General features: G+C 32.3%; 1 protein-coding gene, 1 long non-coding RNA gene and 1 pseudogene across 2 annotated transcripts; 1 reads left to right on the top strand and 2 right to left on the bottom strand.

Annotated features, from left to right (window-relative positions):
• Positions 1–4,971: 4,971 nt before the first annotated feature.
• On the bottom strand, positions 4,972–7,371 carry LOC108339713 (serine carboxypeptidase-like). The gene is made up of 9 exons (XM_052877844.1): positions 6,967–7,371; positions 6,714–6,882; positions 6,487–6,606; positions 6,243–6,386; positions 5,983–6,133; positions 5,809–5,888; positions 5,465–5,726; positions 5,249–5,382; positions 4,972–5,165 (listed from the first exon to the last, which is right to left on the bottom strand). The coding sequence occupies exons 1-9, from the start codon at positions 7,302–7,304 to the stop codon at positions 5,061–5,063; spliced, it is 1,503 nt and encodes a 500-aa protein (XP_052733804.1). The 5' UTR covers positions 7,305–7,371; the 3' UTR covers positions 4,972–5,060.
• Positions 7,372–10,631: 3,260 nt separating this feature from the next.
• Positions 10,632–12,814, top strand: LOC128196557 (uncharacterized). The gene is made up of 3 exons (XR_008248993.1): positions 10,632–10,799; positions 12,043–12,377; positions 12,609–12,814. It is a non-coding gene; the product is annotated as an uncharacterized LOC128196557 (long non-coding RNA).
• A 2,469-nt stretch (positions 12,815–15,283) lies between these two features.
• On the bottom strand, positions 15,284–17,615 carry LOC108339431 (serine carboxypeptidase-like; annotated as a pseudogene).
• Positions 17,616–18,730: the final 1,115 nt, after the last annotated feature.

The raw sequence follows: 18,730 nt of genomic DNA, 5'->3' as shown, positions 1-18,730 counted from the left end.
ATGGAAATTCTTCAGTGACTTATTAGTGAAAATCATTCCACGACACCTTCGGTCCAAGCCAACACTGTCATGCACGATAATAGTGAGCATAAAGCCCTCCTTACCTCTACCGACAACCTTTCATGGATTGTTGATTCTGGCGCGTCTGATCATATGACTGGTAACTCGTCTCTATTCTCCACATTGAATTCGTGTAATTCGATTGCCACTGTGACAATTGCCGATGGAACCAAGTCACCGATAAAGGGAGTTGGAAATGTTAAACTCTCTAAAAAACTTACCTTGACTCAAGTTTTTTACATTCCTGATCTTAAGTGCAACCTCTTGTCAGTGTCAAAATTAAATAAGGATTTGAAATGTTTAACAGTATTTGAAAGCAATTTGTGTCTGTTTCAGGAGCGGAGTCAGGAACGATGATTGGATGTGCTAAACTCATAAATGGACTCTACCATTTTTCTATAAATAAACCAAGTCATCATTCTCATCCACGAAAGTTAGTCTCACTGTCTTATCCTTGTTGTTTTTCTTCCAATAAAATTGGTGATGTTATGCTTCTTCATTATCGATTAGGTCACCCGAATTTTGGGTATCTCAAACACTTGTTTCCAAATTTGTTCATTAATAAAAAGGTGGATGATTTTTTCTGTGAAGTGTGTCAGTTGTCAAAACATACTCGTGCATCTTATATTCCATTACCATATGTTGCATCAAAACCTTTTTCAAAAATTCACTGTGACATTTGGGGAGCCTCCGAAATCTCCTCAATCAATGGAGCTCGATGGTTTCTCATTCTTGTTGATGATCATACACGTCTATGTTGGGTTTATCTTATGAAAACAAAATCCGAAACCATATTAATAATCAAGTAGTTTCACTCAATGGTTATTACTCAATTTCAAACTCAAATAACCAATTTTCACTCGAATAATGCAAAAGAATTTTTCAACAAAGACCTTAGCAATTTCTTCTCATGTAATGGAATTATTCATACGAGTTCATGTGTCTACACACCTCAACAAAACGACATTGCAGAACGTAAATTGCGTCATTTGTTACAAGTAGCTCGGTCAATCATGTTCACCTCTCATGTTCCTAAGTTCTATTGGGGTGATGCTATTCTCACCTCGGCATATTTAATAAACCGAATGCCTTCAAGAGTCCTCAAGTTCAAAACACCATGTCAGACACTCCAAGAGTTATTTCCAGCCTATCGGTTAGTTTCTAGAATCCCACCAAAAATCTTTGGGTGTTCCTCTTTTGTCCACTTATATAATCAGGGAAAACTTGATCCAAAGTCAATTAAATGCATATTTGTCGGATATTCACCAACTCAAAAGGGTTACAAATGTTACTCTCCCTCACACAAAAAATATTTCATCACCATGGATCTTACATTCAATGAACAAGAATCTTTTTATCCAAGCTCTCGGCTTCAGGGGGAGAAACAAAATCATATTGAATCCTCAATCTTGTCCACAGTTTTCCCAACACCCATACTCGTGCCAACAACCGAACCATCTCAAATTTCACGTCAGTTTGACACTTCCAGTCCAGCCACCACAAACACGAGTCCGTCAATTCCAGTTATCCCAAACACGAGTCAGTCCAGTGTCCCAAACACGAATCTTCCTAACACGAGTCCAAGTCTGGCAGAAGCGGATGGAGCTTGATCACATATTCAATCTGAGTTCTTGACTTCTGACACTGAGCAATGTGAAGAGCAATCAAGTACTATTAATTCATCTCAAGTTCTTAATTTTAGTGATACTAATCTGGATCTCCCAATTGCACTGAGGAAACAATCTCGATCATGCGGCCCTTATCAGATGGATGACTACATGTATTATGGAAATTTGTCAAATAGCCACCGTGTTTTTGTATCCTCTCTTGACGCAATCCAAATTCCTCGATCCATTAAAGAAGCACTTAGTGTCACTGAATGGAAGCAAGCCGTACAGGTTGAGATGAAGGCTCTGGAAAAGAACAACACATGGGAATTAACAGTTCTTCCTCCGGGTAAGAAAGCAGTGGGTTGTCAATGGTTGTTTACGATAAAGCATAATGCCGACAGAACTGTGGATAGATTAAAAGCAAGACTGGTGGCAAAGGGGTACACCCAATCCTACGGCCTAGACTACAGTGAGACATTTTCCCTTGTAGCAAAACTTAATACGATCTGTGTCATACTTTCTCTTGCAGCGAATTTAGATTGGCCATTACATCCACTCGACGTGAAAAATGCATTCCTCAATGGTGATTTGGAAGAAGAAGTATTCATATGTATTCCTCCTGGTTTTACTACTCAAAAAAATCAAGGCAAAGTGTGTAGACTTAGAAAGCCATTATACGGGCTGAAACAATCTCCTAGAGCATGGTTCGACAAGTTCACTAAAGTCTTAAAACAAAACCACTAGAGTCAAAGTCTAGTCGACCACACATTGTTTACTAGACACTCATCATCCGGAAAGTGCACCATCCTGAGTGTTTATGTAGACGACATTGTAATCACGGGAGATGATTTTGAAGACATAGCTCGGCTTAAGACTCTTCTTGCTACAAAATTTGAGATTAAAGATCTCGGTCAACTAAGATACTTCTTGGGAATGGAAGTTGCTTGCTCTGAGCAAGGTATTTCCGTATCTCAGAGGAAATATACGATGGATCTACTCAAGGAGACATGTATGATCAATTGCAAACCTATTGATACCCCTATAGATCCTAATCACAAACTGTATAGCAGAACAACTGAAGTCGGAGTTGATCAAACACGGTATCAAAAGCTTGTTGGAAAGCTAATATATTTGGCTCACACTAGACCTGACATTGGGTTCGTTGTAAGTATGGTGAGTCGTTTCACGAACAACCCATCCGAAACTCACATGGAGGCTGTTTTGCGAATTCTGAGATATTTGAAATCAGCCTCGGGCTTGGGTTTGCTATTTAGAAAGTTCGACAGACGAGAAGTTGAAGTGTTCACAAATGCCGATTGGGCTGGCTCTCCAATTGATAGGAAATCAACCTCGGGTATGTGCACATTTGTTTGGGAAAATCTTGTTACTTGGAGGAGCAAGAAGCAAACCGTCGTTGCTCGAAGTAGTGCAAAAGCAGAACTCCGATCTCTTGTGAATGGTGTATGTGAGGGATTATGGCTTCGTAGATTGTTGGGTGACATGAAGATATCAGTTAGTGGACCGATTAAGCTGAATTGTGACAACCAATCTACACTGAGCATCGCCAAAGATCCAGTACAACATGATCGTACCAAACATATCGAGATAGACAAACACTTCATCAATGATCACATCAAGAGCAATCAAATTTCGCTACATTACGTGCCTTCAAAACACCAAGTTGCTGACGTGCTTACCAAGCCACTTCCACGTGTGAACTTCACTGATATGACACGCAAGCTTAATCTAGTTAACATCTATGATCAAGCTTGAGGGGGAGTGTTGGAAAATAAAAATCATACATGAAGGTTCACAGTATACTCTAGGAAATGTGTGCAAATATTGCATTTAATTTGATTAGCTAATTTGTTGTGATTAGATTTTTGTTGTTATTGTTCTTTCCTAATTATAGGCTATGAATTATAACAACTCCTAAAGTTATGGGAGAATTCTGTATTATAAAATAGTGCAGTATGATGAATAAAGTAAGTGATGATTTTATCCCAAAAATATTTCTTTACACATTAAGTAGAATTGATATTTGAATAATTAATCAATCACGCCATGCTTATTTTCCCCTTTACGTAATTATTTTTATTTACAAAAATACATCATATTATGTTGGTGAAGGTGACTACAAACAACTGTATATTCTTATTTGAATTTGAGCATTGTATCATCCAAAAATCCTATGATATTATTGTTCTTAGTTATTCACGATGTGAGAAATTGCAGTTTATATGAGAATCTTCTCGACATTAAAAACAATTTCACTCCTATAAAATGATGTGATGTTGTATGTGCCATTAAATTCCCTGTATTAGTATATTTACTCAAAGATGCATGCTTTTCTTTAGCTCTAAATAATTTATGTACTATGGTTTTTACTTTTTAATAGATCCAATTTTTTTAACTCGTAAAAGAAGTAACAAACTTAAGGAAATGTGGATAATCAGATCATGTTTTTTTTTATACTTTTTTATTAAAATCATATTCATAGAGCTACAGAATTACCAGAACTCTATTAAAATAATAAAAGACATTATATCTCAGGTGTGATCTATTTGTTTTTTAATATTGGTTTTTGCTGCCAGGTGGGAGAGACTGTTCTATTATAAAGTTAGTGATTTACGATGAATTTGATTATAAATTGGAAAATGTCGTCGAATGGAAAGGTAGAATTCATATTTTTGTATTATCAATTTTTAGTTACTGTACATAAATATTTTAGATTGAAATAGTTTATTCGTTCTACTAATATATTTTTTTGTTATTGATAAAAAGCAACTTATTGTTTTGCAAAAATAAGTTTATATTTAGTCCCATTATTTGTCAAATAAACCATTTGCTAATGAAGCTTCAAAAAGCTAAAGCATTAGTACTAGATAGAGAGGGACCGACATGTTGTAGTCTTATACCAGAATCACCTGAAGTAGATAAAAGGACTTTAAAACGATGGAAAAGGTTCTTTTAATAATTTTTTTTACAATTTTTTTAATAACAATGTCTGTGTGATAACTTATTATTAGTCCGTATAAAACAGTCACGTATGATCCGTTTGTTAAAAAGTTGTTAAAATATCGATTCCTAAAACTATATATGTTACATGTACATATGACTTCACTTACGACTCATCAATACTCCAGTTCGATTCAACCACTTAATTGGTTTAATCTAGTTTTAACGATGTTTTACTGGTACTTTACAATATCATAAAAGACACAACACTATTCATTTAGTGTTGAGTATGTCTAATTGTTTATTCTGTAACGACATATTTAGCATAGAGCAAAAGCAAAAGTAGAATCATATAATCTTTATTCAGAAAAACTGTATAATCTCCACAAAACCCAAAATAATTGTGATTGTTACATGGTGTTTGGTTTATGTTTAATTATCTCCTTTGATTTTCATTTTCCCTCCCATCCAACGTTTGAACATCTGAAGCGAAACTTTTGGTCGATCCATAGGGACCAAGTGCCCAGCCTCATGTACCTGTTGAAACATCATACAAATAAAGTTACAAAAAAAAGTGAAATTATCAGTGTAACTCAACAATGCAACCCTAATCACAAAACCTTGAGGAAAGAGAGAGGTCCATGGCTTCTAAGAGAAGCTGCTACAGCACCATCAACCACGAATTTCACAACAGGAGATTTTCCAAAGGCATTTTGGCCTGACCACTTCATGGCATGAACCCATCTTGAATTCCCTATCAAAATCAGAACAACATCAACAATTCAAATTCTTATATCAACACAACATCAACTTTCAAATGAACCAACTAGGCTCACCAAGCCAATTGCATACGAGATCTTTTTCCCCAGCATACACCAGCAACTTGATTCCATCTTCGAGAAGAGCAGGAATCCCCACTTCCAGGTTTCTCATCGTGTCTTCCGCCATAGCATTATGAACTTTTATACTGCATAAGTTATACTTCAAGTCACCCCTCACACCTAAAGCACTCTTCACTTTCTGCATGTTTAGCAACGTCTCCACGTTTGTGAAGTTGTAGCACATACTCCCCTCACACTTCTTTCTGATGTCAAAGTACTGCAGTTTGTGTATCAGCAGAATGAGATAATTAACTAAACAGTTAAGTAGCTTCCTGTTCTTTCATTATTTTGCTACTTACATTAATGTTGCCGGCAAAAGACAGTATACGACCGAATATGTTTTCACAAATTTCTAACGCAAGGAGGCAGCTCTTTTCACCTAGATCAGTTTCGGAAAAATCATACACAAACAACATCACAACGTGAAACACCATGGTAGAAAGGAATGGGAGTGACAGATGGGAAAGTTGTACCGCAATTTTTAATGGCTCGATCACAGAGTGGGACTGACTTTCTGACGATGTCGTACTGAGCCTTTGTAATTATTCTGCTTTGTAATGCAAAATCTGGGTATGCTTCGTATTGAATTGCAGGATTGGTAAACCCGTTACCGATAGCAAGACCCTGTTGTTATGTGGAATGAATCAATGCAAGCAAAACCAACAAGACAATTATAACCATCATTTCATTCATTAACATTTCCCAGTCATATATATAAGACATTGTGTAAGACCTTGAGGTTTATATGAAGTCCTTGTTTTTGTTTATTTGCACTGTTAATCCGAGATGCAAGTGCAGGAACATAGTGTCCAGCATATGATTCACCAAAGATGTAGAAGTCATTCTTAACGAAATTAGGATGCGCCTTGAAAAACTCCTGCAATTATAGTAAAATGAATTAGAAGATCTTGTTTATACCCATGATATTGCTATCTTGTATTCAGATACATATAAAACAAGGGACTTTATGTAATCACCTGCAAGAAATCATATAAATCAGTGCTAACGCCGGTTTCATCGTGGCGAAGGTCACTCTTATCAGAAGAGTAACTAAAACCTGTCCCTGTTGGTTGGTCCACGAATATAATATTTGATGCCTGCAAAATGAGAAAAAGAAAAAGTTGTTGATACAAAGAAGACAAGAAGTTTCGTGTAAGTTTATAAGAGTTTCCATTAAGGAAACATGGAAATTGAATAAGGGTACCTGATCCCAGCCGTAATCATTCCATGTAAGAGACAAGTTCTTGGTAATATGAAAAGGACCATTTTCGTAGAACAAAGCTAATTCACTTGCACATCCTGGTCCTCCAGTCAACCATATCACAACAGGATCGTTCTTGTTCTTTCGTGATTCAAAGAAAAAGTAGAACATCCTGCGTGCCACTCAAAAAGGAAGATTTATTATCATGATATTATTATGAGAAGGTTGCATATAGATAGATTTATATATATTATACCTCGCAGCTTTGGAACGAGGAAGTGAATAGTAGCCTGCATGGTGACCAAGGTCTTCAACAGAAGGGCCAGAATGACCAAGGAACGAGAAATTCTTCTCCACGATCTGACCAGGGACAAAACCAGAATGGTCATCCTCTATGATGTTAATTGATTCCTCTGGGAATATGTTAAGGCTTCGTATGAGTTTTTGTGCATGTGAGTATAAGTGTGGTGAGGTGGCAGGGTCATGGTTGAGGCCATGAGAGATTGCATAAGAAGAAGAAAGCGAGAGGAAAAACAACACAACAGAGAGACAGACTATGGAAAGTTCTGGTGTTGATGCCATTGCCATAGCCATGTTCTTCGCGATTATTCAAAGACCGTGACGATATGGTTATGAATTTATAGCAGAGGTTGTGCAAAGTGATTAAAGCGCTTTTCGGCGTTTAGTAGTTCCGAATGCAAAATTTCGTAGCAGTTTCACTACTTCACATGGCGACAAGACTGTTTATTTAATGGCAGACTTCTATACGTGTTTACGATTATTTTATAATTAATTAAGTTTTAAATATTTTTAAATTTGAGTATTTTTTTAAGTGGGGTTTCTATTAAAAAAAAATATTACATTTTTTTTATTATAATTGTTTACATTTTTTTTATGCACAAATACAAAAACAGCTTAATTCAAGTGTTTTTAACTAATTTTTTATAATCAAAATTTGTTCTATCAATTTAATTAAGTTTTAAATTAGGTTTTGTCATTTCAAATATTTGTATTTTTGTTGGAAGTTCCAAATAAGTTTTTTTAAAAAAAAATTGTTTAATTGAGTTTTTAATTTTAAAAATTGAAACAATGCGACCTCAGAATTGACCAAACACACTGACATAAGTTTTTGAATGACGTGGTTCAGTAAAGATGTTAGTGACAGATAATTTTGCTTAGGAGAATGATATTTTAATAATTTCTTTTAACAAATTTTTAATAATAGTATTGTTGTTTTATTGGTTAGTTTATTTGAAATGAATCAATTATATAAACTATTATAAAAAAAAATTGTTAAAGATACATTTTTCTTTTTTTTAAATAGGAAAAGTGAAACATTTAAGGTCTCATTTTAATGTGAACCGTTAACAACATTTTTATAATAATTTTTTTTACAACAGTTACACGTTATTATTTTTTTATTATTTTATTAATCCATTTAAATTTATCTTTAAAATAATATTTAAAATGAATCAATTATAAATTTTTAAAATATTATAAGAAAAAAGTTGTTAAAAAAAAATTTCCAATCTTATGTAAGGATGTATCTCCTCCTCTAAGCATTACTCTTTCATATTTCTTACATTTCTCAACCAATAGTTGAAAATCTGACCTTTTTAAAAGCTAAAATGAGTCATATTTAGTATTATTAATTAATTCCAGTAAGAACCAAAAATAATGAAATAGATTTTTCAATATCCATGCATAAAAAGAAAATACAAAAGTGACAGTTCTGAAAATTCTTTGGTTAAACTTGTGTTCAACTTGAGTAATGGATTCAGTATTCCAAATCCATTTCCTATATACTGGATCATGCTTTAATCAAAATGACATAAAACATATTATTTCCAAATTGGAATAAATTTTGTGCTCTAATTAAAGGTAGGTAATGTTTCTCGTTCTTTTTCGAAAGCATCAATCTATATGTAATTAAAAATAGTAAATATATACATAAATATGTAACTTATTTAAATAAAAAAATATTAAAACATTATAAAAAAGATTATTGATAGTGAATTACAAGTAAACTTAATCTCCAAACCGATTAACAAAGTTGAATTTAACCTATATTTAAATAATTATAAAAGAAATTATAGTTTTTTTCAAATCATTTTCAAATATATGATAAGTTATGTTAACTCATTGGAAACCATTTTCGCATTGCTATCGGTTACTATTTTTTTTTATATTAATTAAAGTGTGATAAATAGTATACGGAAGTTTTCTTCCAGTATTAATTGCAGTGTTATATATTGATTCAATTCTTAGTTAACTTCCATTTTTATTTTGAGTTTATTATTAATTTTTGTCATTATTTAAGCTCTCATTTTTTTCATTACTATAAAATGATATTTTGTATTGTTATATGTACGAAAGAGTATTATTAACACATTCTTATAATGTATTTTTTTAATATACTTTTACAAGGATGAAAGCATGTTACATTAAGCCAAAAACGCAATTTAGGATTATTTTTCAAATAAATTACTTGCTCAAATTTGAATAAGTCTAAATCCAAATTTGAGTTTGATTAATATTAAAATTAAATGAATGAATAAAATCTTTACTTATGATTTAATTAATTTTTATAGTATTTTCTTAAATTACTTTTAACTCTATCAATTAAATCTTAAATAAAAAATTTAATTGAAAATTAATACAGGACTCGTGAAAAGGGATTTTTTTTACATAAATATATTTGTATAATTTCATTAAATGTTATACCATGACATTTTTATGTGTCTTATTTAAGAAAAAAAATTATATTCATATAAAATAGTATTAATTATTAAATCAGATTAATAAACCGTAAATAATTATTAATTATTTCTCATGTAAAAACAGTCACATCCAAAAATAAAGTATTTATATCAATTAAAATATTTTTTTTATTCATTTTACTTATTCTTAAAATAAATACATCTTCAAACACTCTATATATATATATATATATATATATATATATATATATATATATATATATATATATATATATATATATATATATATATATATATATATATATAATAATAATAATAATAATAATATACGACGACTGTTCCTTCAATCTTAGATCAAATGGTTTAAACGATTAATCATATCACAAATACAATCACGCATTACTCTCGAGATCAAATGACTTGTGACCAATCGACTGAATTGTTAGTCTATAGAACGATTATCTCTAACACTAATCAATTTAAAATAAAATATAATTATTACCAATTAGGTCATCAATAATATAAAGCTCTTTAAAGTTTATAAATGCAAATATCAGTAAAGAGGTGGATGACAATATTTAATACGCATTAGTAGCTTGAATTACTCATTTTTTATTAACTTTAACATCAGAGTACTTTATGTAAATGACCTTTAAACATAATGGACAACAGACAAATGGTAATGTGGGAACGAGCATCAAGGCCGCTAGCAGCTTGAAAAACAATAAACCATTGACCTCGACTCTGACCTGAAACAAAAATAATAATAAAAAAAAAACGTGTAAATATTTAATAGCATTAAGAAATTTATTCGTATTCTTTTATTGAAGTCATAAAGAACTTATAAAGTAACGGAGGAAGCAATCAATAGAGCTCATTAAATGAGAATGAGAAGTATACTTTCATTAAATATTAATCAATAACACACATTAATCCATTAAATGAGAAGTAAAATCCTTGAAAAAGTTATATTTTCGTTAAATATTAATCAACAATAAAGACAATGTTAATAAAAGTATATTGGAAAACATTTTATACTAATTATTTTATTATTTGACTTTTACATTTTGGGTTTTGTGGGTTTTGTGAATTTTGTAAGAGTCTGAAAATGTAAGGCTATTGGGCCCTGCAGCCTGGTCCAAGAAGCTAAGGACACTAGGACCTTAGAAGAGGTCTCATTTTTCAGCTCTGATTTCTTCATCCAGTTCCTCTTTCTCTCTCTAAGTTCAGCTTCATTTTCTTCTTCTTGCTCTGACTTCTCTCTACTTTTCCACCACTTCCCACCATTGAAATTTCAAATAGGTAGTGTCCTTTAGTTCACAGAGTTGAGAGCTTTCCCTTCATCCGATTAGATTTTCGTTTTGGACGGGTAAGTTATCTTTTTTTGTTTCCCCTTTTTCCTTTGAACCTAGGGCATGCAATTTTCTCGTTGCATGAAATCAATGGTTTTCCTCTCTAGATTCTCTATCTATTCTAACTCTAAGAGATGTCTCTGTACCCAATTTGACATTTTGTAGATCCTGTTGAACTTGCTTTTGTGCAAGAGTACTGTTTTGGGGAGTGTTGTACTTGTAACAACTAAGATAAGGGGAGCTAATTATTTTTGTATGAATTTATTTTATAAAAATATATGCATATGAATGTTGAATTGGTGTGCTCTTGTGAAACTGTTTTATGACTTTTATTGTATTGGGTGTTATAACTGAAACTGTGAAATTGTGCATGTTGTGATGTGATGAATTTAATCGGTTTTGAATGAGTTTGTTGGCTGAAATTGATCTTGTTGGAAGGTCTGGAGTAAGGGTTCTGTAATAGCATGTATATGGGTATTAAATAGATGTACAGGTACTGTTTGAGGTTGCTATGAGACGAAGTGAAAATATTAAAATTAGGCATTTCAGATTTAGAGCATAAGAGGATAATTTAAATAAATTAATTGTTAATTGTTGAGAGCCTTTCTTTGTTGGTAGGATAGAAGAACCTTAAAAACCTGAGTTGGCACATCCCTGATCATAGAGCAGCCTTGGCCTGGTCCAGTCAGTTGTGACTAGTCATATGTGCTGGAGTCGAAGATGAGTTTGATGCGTTCAGACATCTGGGTTCTCTCTGGTGACCAATTCGGATAAAGAAAGATCTCTACTAGGATGAAAATAAAATAAAACAAATTGATTGTAGATGCATAAAGTTATGTGTTAATAATTTTAGGAAATCAGTCACTGTGTGTTTGGAATTTAAAGTAAGGATCCATATATAAATATATATATATATATATATATATATATATATATTAGTTTAATATAATATAAAAATATATATTTATAACGTTACGTATCATATATATATATATATATATATATATATATATATATATATATATATATAATAAAGTAAGGTAGTTGTTTCTTATATTGAAACTTGAGTGTTAATCAATAATTATATTACTTGTACGTATGTATAAATTGATGCATTTTATGAGCTGTTATGGGTTAGTTGGAGCTGTTTGGTTCTTGGTATGGATTAACTTAGATTCAATTGTGGAGATGTTATTTTTATAATTTGTGAGTGGTGAGTAATGTATATTGTTGAGATTGTGTATATGTTGATTGTGGCAGAAAGTATATGATTAAAGTGACAGTACGGTTCATGAACGTAATTCCATGATCCTCAAGGAGGGGATACATGGTAGTGTCCTGGTAGTGTGTAGAATGATTGCATGGTAGCTCAGTCTTGGGGGTTTTCCTGACGCTCCAATGGTCTTTCATTCTCAAGTAGAGAGGATTGATCCATGTGGTGAGAGGAGTAGCAGGAGGTCCTAGTCTTGGAGGCTTCCAGTATGTTTCAGGGCGCGGAACAGACTAACCTCGTGAGTGTGGTAGGGTGGAACCCATTGTCAACGGCTTTGCAAAGCAGTAGAGGCCACCACGAGTGCATAACCCGCCATAGCTCGGTAATCATTCTGGTCCGAACGAGTCGGTTTATAAAGCAACGAGTCAAGTCTAGTTTGTGACATGTTCCTTTGTATGGTTTAACTTGCTTGGCTTAAAGTACTTATGTGTTGAATTGTTTACTTTAATATAGTATGCTTGCTTGTGAAACTAGCTCACCCTTGCTTGTGTGTTTGTGCTTTGTTTGGGTATGTTTCCTGTTGCAATGATCATCCTAAATTGGATGTGAGCAGATGAAGAGGAGGTGTCTGTGAAGCAAGCGCTGGAAGAAGGTGATGTTGCAGCTTAGTATGTCTAGGATCTTGATTAGTAGTATTATTCTGATGATAATTCACAATGGTCCTTTATGTTTAAGAGACCAACTCTGATTTTATTTTGGATGACTGTAACCAATATAGTCTGTTATATGTCTCTAACTGCTTTCCAATATTATAACCGAATGACGTCTTTATTATATATGTATGTCGTATATTATGGGGATGTCACAAATTTCGTTTAACATGATAATTTAAACCAAATTAATTAAATTAGTCAACATTTTTCACTTATTTTGAATTTGTTTTTGAAAAACCAGAAAAAATCTAAACAAAGGAAAATTGGTATTATATGTATGAAATTTTATAATGTAATTATATAATTTCGGTTATTATTTGATGTGTACAATTCAGTTATGATATAAAAATATTAATATGTTTTTAGATAACATTATTATTGTTTTTTTTTTCTTAAAACAAAATTTGGTCTATTTATGTATAATATTCAATACAATTAATTCTAATTAATTAGTCCTAATCATTCCAATGCATTTTCCATGTGATTGATTTTATTTAAATTTTGAATTTTATTTTTTAAAAATCCAAAGCAATCTAAACATTGCATTATGCAAGTGTCGAGAATTCATCTGGCTTTTGAAGTTTTGATATTGTTTACATTTTGTAATCCATGAAAGAAATGGGCAATAAATTTTAGTTTGATTTTAGTTATTGATTTATATTTCTATAACAATTTGATATACAATTCTTTGTTTTGTTCCTAAAGTGTTTTTTTATTCAGTTTTTCTTTCCTCTTTACAACTATATCAACATCAAAAAGTCATTAGGCACTTTTAATTTCTCAAATATATGTTTATATATTGTGAAAATAATACACACACATATATAAAGATATTTAAAAAAATTTAATTACAAGAAATTTTTAAATTTTTAAATTTATTTATTAAATTAGATATATTTATTTGTTAGTCAAAATATTTATATTATGTCGTATAAATTTATTAATTGAAATAGGAAGTTTTTAATAACTGGTCTACTAATAAAAGTAGAATGTATGTATATATAAATAATTTATAAGTAATACATAGTTTTATACTATAGAATAAATATTTCTTTTCACTTGGATAAGTTTATTTACTGGTCATGTTTTTTTATGTTGTATGTTTAGTTCATTCTACAAAGTAACATTTATTTTGTGTAACTAAAATCGAAAAATATTAAACGTGTAGAAACAGTTAACCTAATGAAGATCGCGAAACTCAAAAGTTCAAATATCAGTATAATTTGACTTTTCAATATCTTAATCAAGTAAAAAATATATACATTTGACATATTTAGAAAATACTTCACATTTTAATATTATATATTTTTAAATAAAATCATATTAGACATTACAATCAATTTTAATACATGCAGACATCTAAAATTTATCAATCATTCATTATTACACAAAAATACAAAATAAAAGAATACGAAACACGGAAAAATTATACCAAATTTAAGATTAAAGTTATACTTCACTTCACAAAACATAAATAAACTATAATTATTATGAAAAAAATAAATAAATAACTACATGGAAGTAAAAACATTATACCATTTATATTGTTATCTATAAATCAAAGTTAGATTAACTAACTTATCATCACAATAATTTTTTTCACAAAAAAATAGGAGAAACTTTGAATTATATATGCTTACAAAAATTCAACCATTGATATCAACTATCTCAAACTCTAAAGAAAATCCAAAAAATCTGACACATTAAAGAAGAATTAGTCTCTAATCAAAGTCTTTGGTAAAACTCCCTCCAAACATGCTCTAATACAAAAATGGTCCTCATAAATTTAACTAATTGTTTAACAAGTTATTTATATTTTCTGAACTAATTTCGACAACTTAGTTATATTTATATTTACAAAGACAAAAATACCCACCAAAGGAATTTTTATAAAAAAAAAAAAGAGTGATATCTCAGAAATATACTCATTTTGTGTACTCTTACTAACTTAAACGAAGTTTTCTATATAAGTTAATTTATTCTTACTAATTTAACTGACAAAATATTCTATTGAAGAACCTCACTTCATTATGTGAATGACTTAGAGTTCATTCATAACTCAGGCATAAAGGAGCAACCTTATATAACAACTTACTTAAAATCATTCTATCTTTTGATAAGAATAAACATAATTTTATAAAGTATTTTACAAATGTGCTTAAAAAGGATATTCTTATAAACTTGATTTATGAGTCACCGAAAACATTCAATAATAATAAAATGAGTCTTGTATCTAAAACTTTAAATTAATATTTTTAAGACTTAATACTAGTGGAAAAAATTATTTTACACCAATAATAATTATTATTTGACAATTCAGAATAAAGTGGTCTTTATAAAAGAGAATTTTTGTATTTATAAATAAAAACAGAAAGTGAAAAATGATTTTCAATGGATATAATTTTTTTTTTGTAAAATTATAATTGTCTAAATCTAAAAAAAATGGCGACTATTACATGAACAGAATTTCACTCCTGAATTTATTGAGAAAGTATACACAAATAATTAGATCACTATCCACGTAAAATGATGTTGGTTTTTGGTTTTGAGATGAATATATGAATAACGAGGGACACTAATTATCTAGTGTTGAGTTCATCAGTTTCCCTCCCATCCACCTTTCCAACATCTGCAGTGCAGCTTTTGGTTGATCCATAGGTACCAGGTGTCCAGCCTCATGCACCTGTTGGTACCATCAAATAAAATTGTAAACAAATAATACATTTTGAAAAGTCTGGTATTGTTTATGACAAATAAGAGAGCGAGTGTCAGTGATTATATAACTTAATATTTTGAATTTCCGGTAATAACGATGATGTTAAACAGCTGATGAGATTTATATATTGTATTAACTTTTATCTCTAATTAATAAGAGAATTCTAAGGACTCTCATACTAAGAAAGCCTGAACTTAAATGAACACAAACCTTGAGGAAAGAGAGAGGTCCGTAGCTGTTTAGAGTCCCTGCTTCAGCACCATCAACCACAAATTCCAGTGTAGGAGATGCCCTAAATGCCTTTAGGCCTGACCAGTTCATGGCATTGACCCACCTTAAATTCCCTGCAAAATCAAAACCACATCAAATCATCACCAGCACATTAGCTTTTTCCCCAGCATACACCAGCATCTTTATCCCATCCTCAAGAAGACCAGGAAGCAACACTTCAAGATTTTTCATCGTGTCTTGATGCATAGCATCATACACTGCTCCACTGCATGCAGCATACTTCAACTCCTTCCTCACACCTAAAGCACTCTTCACTTTCTCCTCGTTTAACAACTCCACCACGTCGCTGAAGTCATAGCACGAAAGTCCCACACATTTCATTCGAATGTCATAGTACTGCAATTTTCATACACCACAATTAATAATACATCAAGCAAACCCAACTACCTACGTCATTTTTCTCAAACAGTTACTATTATTTCTGGACAGCTTACATTAAGATCACCGACAATAGACAATATTCTATCGAAAATTGCTTCACAAGCATCTAATGCATCCTCACAAACCCTCCCACCACGAGATTCTGAAAATTAAAACGCAAACAACACACGGTGAAACAATATACATTAGTAAAAAAGGATGTGAAATGAGTGATACACGGAAAAGAACTCGCTACCGCAGGCTTTAGCTTGTTTGTCACAGTTTGGGATTAACTTGATGATATCATCTGACTCATTTTTGGTAATTAGTCCGTTCTGTAACGCAAATTATGGGTATAATTCGTATTGAATAGCAGAATTTGTTAACCCATTACCAATAGCAAAACCCTGTTATATCAAATTAGTCAATACAAGCAATTGCAAAACCAAGACAAAGTAATCAGTAATATTATCCTTGCTCGACCTTGAGATTTATATGGATTCCTTGTTTTATTTTATTGTTTTGGTTAATCCGTGATGCAAGTGCAGGAATATAGTGTCCAGCGTATGATTCTCCAGTGATATAGAACTCATTCTTAACAAACTCTGGATGAGCCTTGAAAAACGCCTGACATTATATTAAAATTAATTCAGTATACACAACTTGATAATATCTTATATTCAGAGAAATGGACTGAAAGGAAGGAACTTTATCACTGTTACCTGCAAGAAGTCATATAAATCATTGCTAACGCCGGTTTCATCGTGACGAAGGTCACTCTTATCAGAAGAGTAACTAAAACCTGTCCCTGTTGGTTGGTCCACGAATATAATATTTGATGCCTGCAAAATGAGAAAAAGAAAAAGTTGTTGATACAAAGAAGACAAGAAGTTTCGTGTAAGTTTATAAGAGTTTCCATTAAGGAAACATGGAAATTGAATAAGGGGACCTGATCCCAGCCGTAATCATTCCATGTAAGAGATAATATTTTGGTAATATGAAAAGGACCATTTTCGTAGAACAAAGCTAATTCACTTGCACATCCTGGTCCTCCAGTCAACCATATCACAACAGGATCGTTCTTGTTCTTTCGTGATTCAAAGAAAAAGTAGAACATCCTGCGTGCCACTCAAAAAGGAAGATTTATTATCATGATATTATTATGAGAAGGTTGCATATAGGTAGATTTATATATATTATACCTTGCAGCTTTGGAACGAGGAAGTGAATAGTAGCCTGCATGGTGACCAAGTTCTTCAACAGAAGGGCCAGAATGACCAAGGAACGAGAAGTTCTTCTCCACGATCTGACCAGGGACAAAACCAGCATGGTCATCCTCTATGATGTTAATTGATTCCTCTGGGAATATGTTAAGGCTTCGTATGAGTTTTTGTGCATGTGAGTATAAGTGTGGTGAGGTGGCAGGGTCATGGTTGAGGCCATGAGAGATTGCATAAGAAGAAGAAAGCGAGAGGAAAAACAACACAACAGAGAGACAGACTATGGAAAGTTCTGGTGTTGATGCCACTTCCATAGCCATGTTCTTCGCGATTATTCAAAGACTGACGATATGGTTATGAATTTATAGCAGAGGTTGTGCATATTAGACGTGAGGGCATAAGGCCAAAACACACAACGTTTAAATGTTATAATATGAAAACGTGTGCTGGCAAGAGAGAGAAACACAATTCACACGTCTCAGCTTCTAGAAAGAAGACGGAGAGAAACTGAGAAGCTCTGTTAGGGTTTGTAACCCTCACACACTCAAGTCAATGAAGAAGAGGATGATCAGAGTACTGAGAGAAAACAGAAAGAGCATAAAAACACAAGGTACTGAAATAACCTCTTATATTCCGTATTATGAAAAATAACATGTCTTATAGCTTTTATATGAACTGAAAAATGTTCTGTTTTTGTTTATTCTAACACTTCTCCTAAACAAAAACTTTAATCGAACGAAAACCAAGATTTTCTGAAGAAAACCTCTCTTTTCACCGATTGAATCGGCGAACACTACTTTTCCTTTGATTCTGAGCTTTTTCAACCGATTAAAATCGGTAAATACACCTCCTTTTGAGCAAACAAGCACTTTTCACCGATTAAAATCGGAGAAAACTCCTTCTAGGCCGATCTCCTTCTCTCCGGTGAAAACCCTAGGTTTTCGCCCTCCTCCTAGTGCGATATTCACTGATCTCAGCTCGCACCATGCCAATTTGTTTTATGAGTGACAGAAAGCATTCACCTTTAAGGGCTTTGGTGAGTATATCTGCTAGTTGGTCTTCGGATCTGCAGTGTACCACCTCCAGTCTCCCGCTGCTGTCTTGTTCCCTGATATAGTGGAACCTGGTCTCAATGTGTTTGCTCCTACCATGAGATGTAGGGTGCTTAGAAAGATCTATGGCTGACTTGTTGTCAACAAGTAGCCTAACTCTCCCAGCTAACTCAACTATCAACCCTTCTAACAAGAATCTCAGCCAAGTTGCTTGACAAGTAGCTTCACAGGCAGCTATGTATTCTGCCTCGCATGATGATAATGCAACCACTGGTTCCTTTCTAGAACTCCAGAAAATAGGAGATCCCCTTATGAAGAAAATATACCCAACAATGCTCCTTTTGTCTGCCTTATCACCACATCAATCTGCATCTGAGTAAGAA

Source organism: Vigna angularis, chromosome 5, assembly GCF_016808095.1.
Source record: "Vigna angularis cultivar LongXiaoDou No.4 chromosome 5, ASM1680809v1, whole genome shotgun sequence".
NCBI classification, from domain to species: domain Eukaryota; kingdom Viridiplantae; phylum Streptophyta; class Magnoliopsida; order Fabales; family Fabaceae; genus Vigna; species Vigna angularis.
The sequence above is the reverse complement of the archived record's forward strand: the minus strand, read 5'-3'. Positions and strand labels throughout refer to the sequence as shown.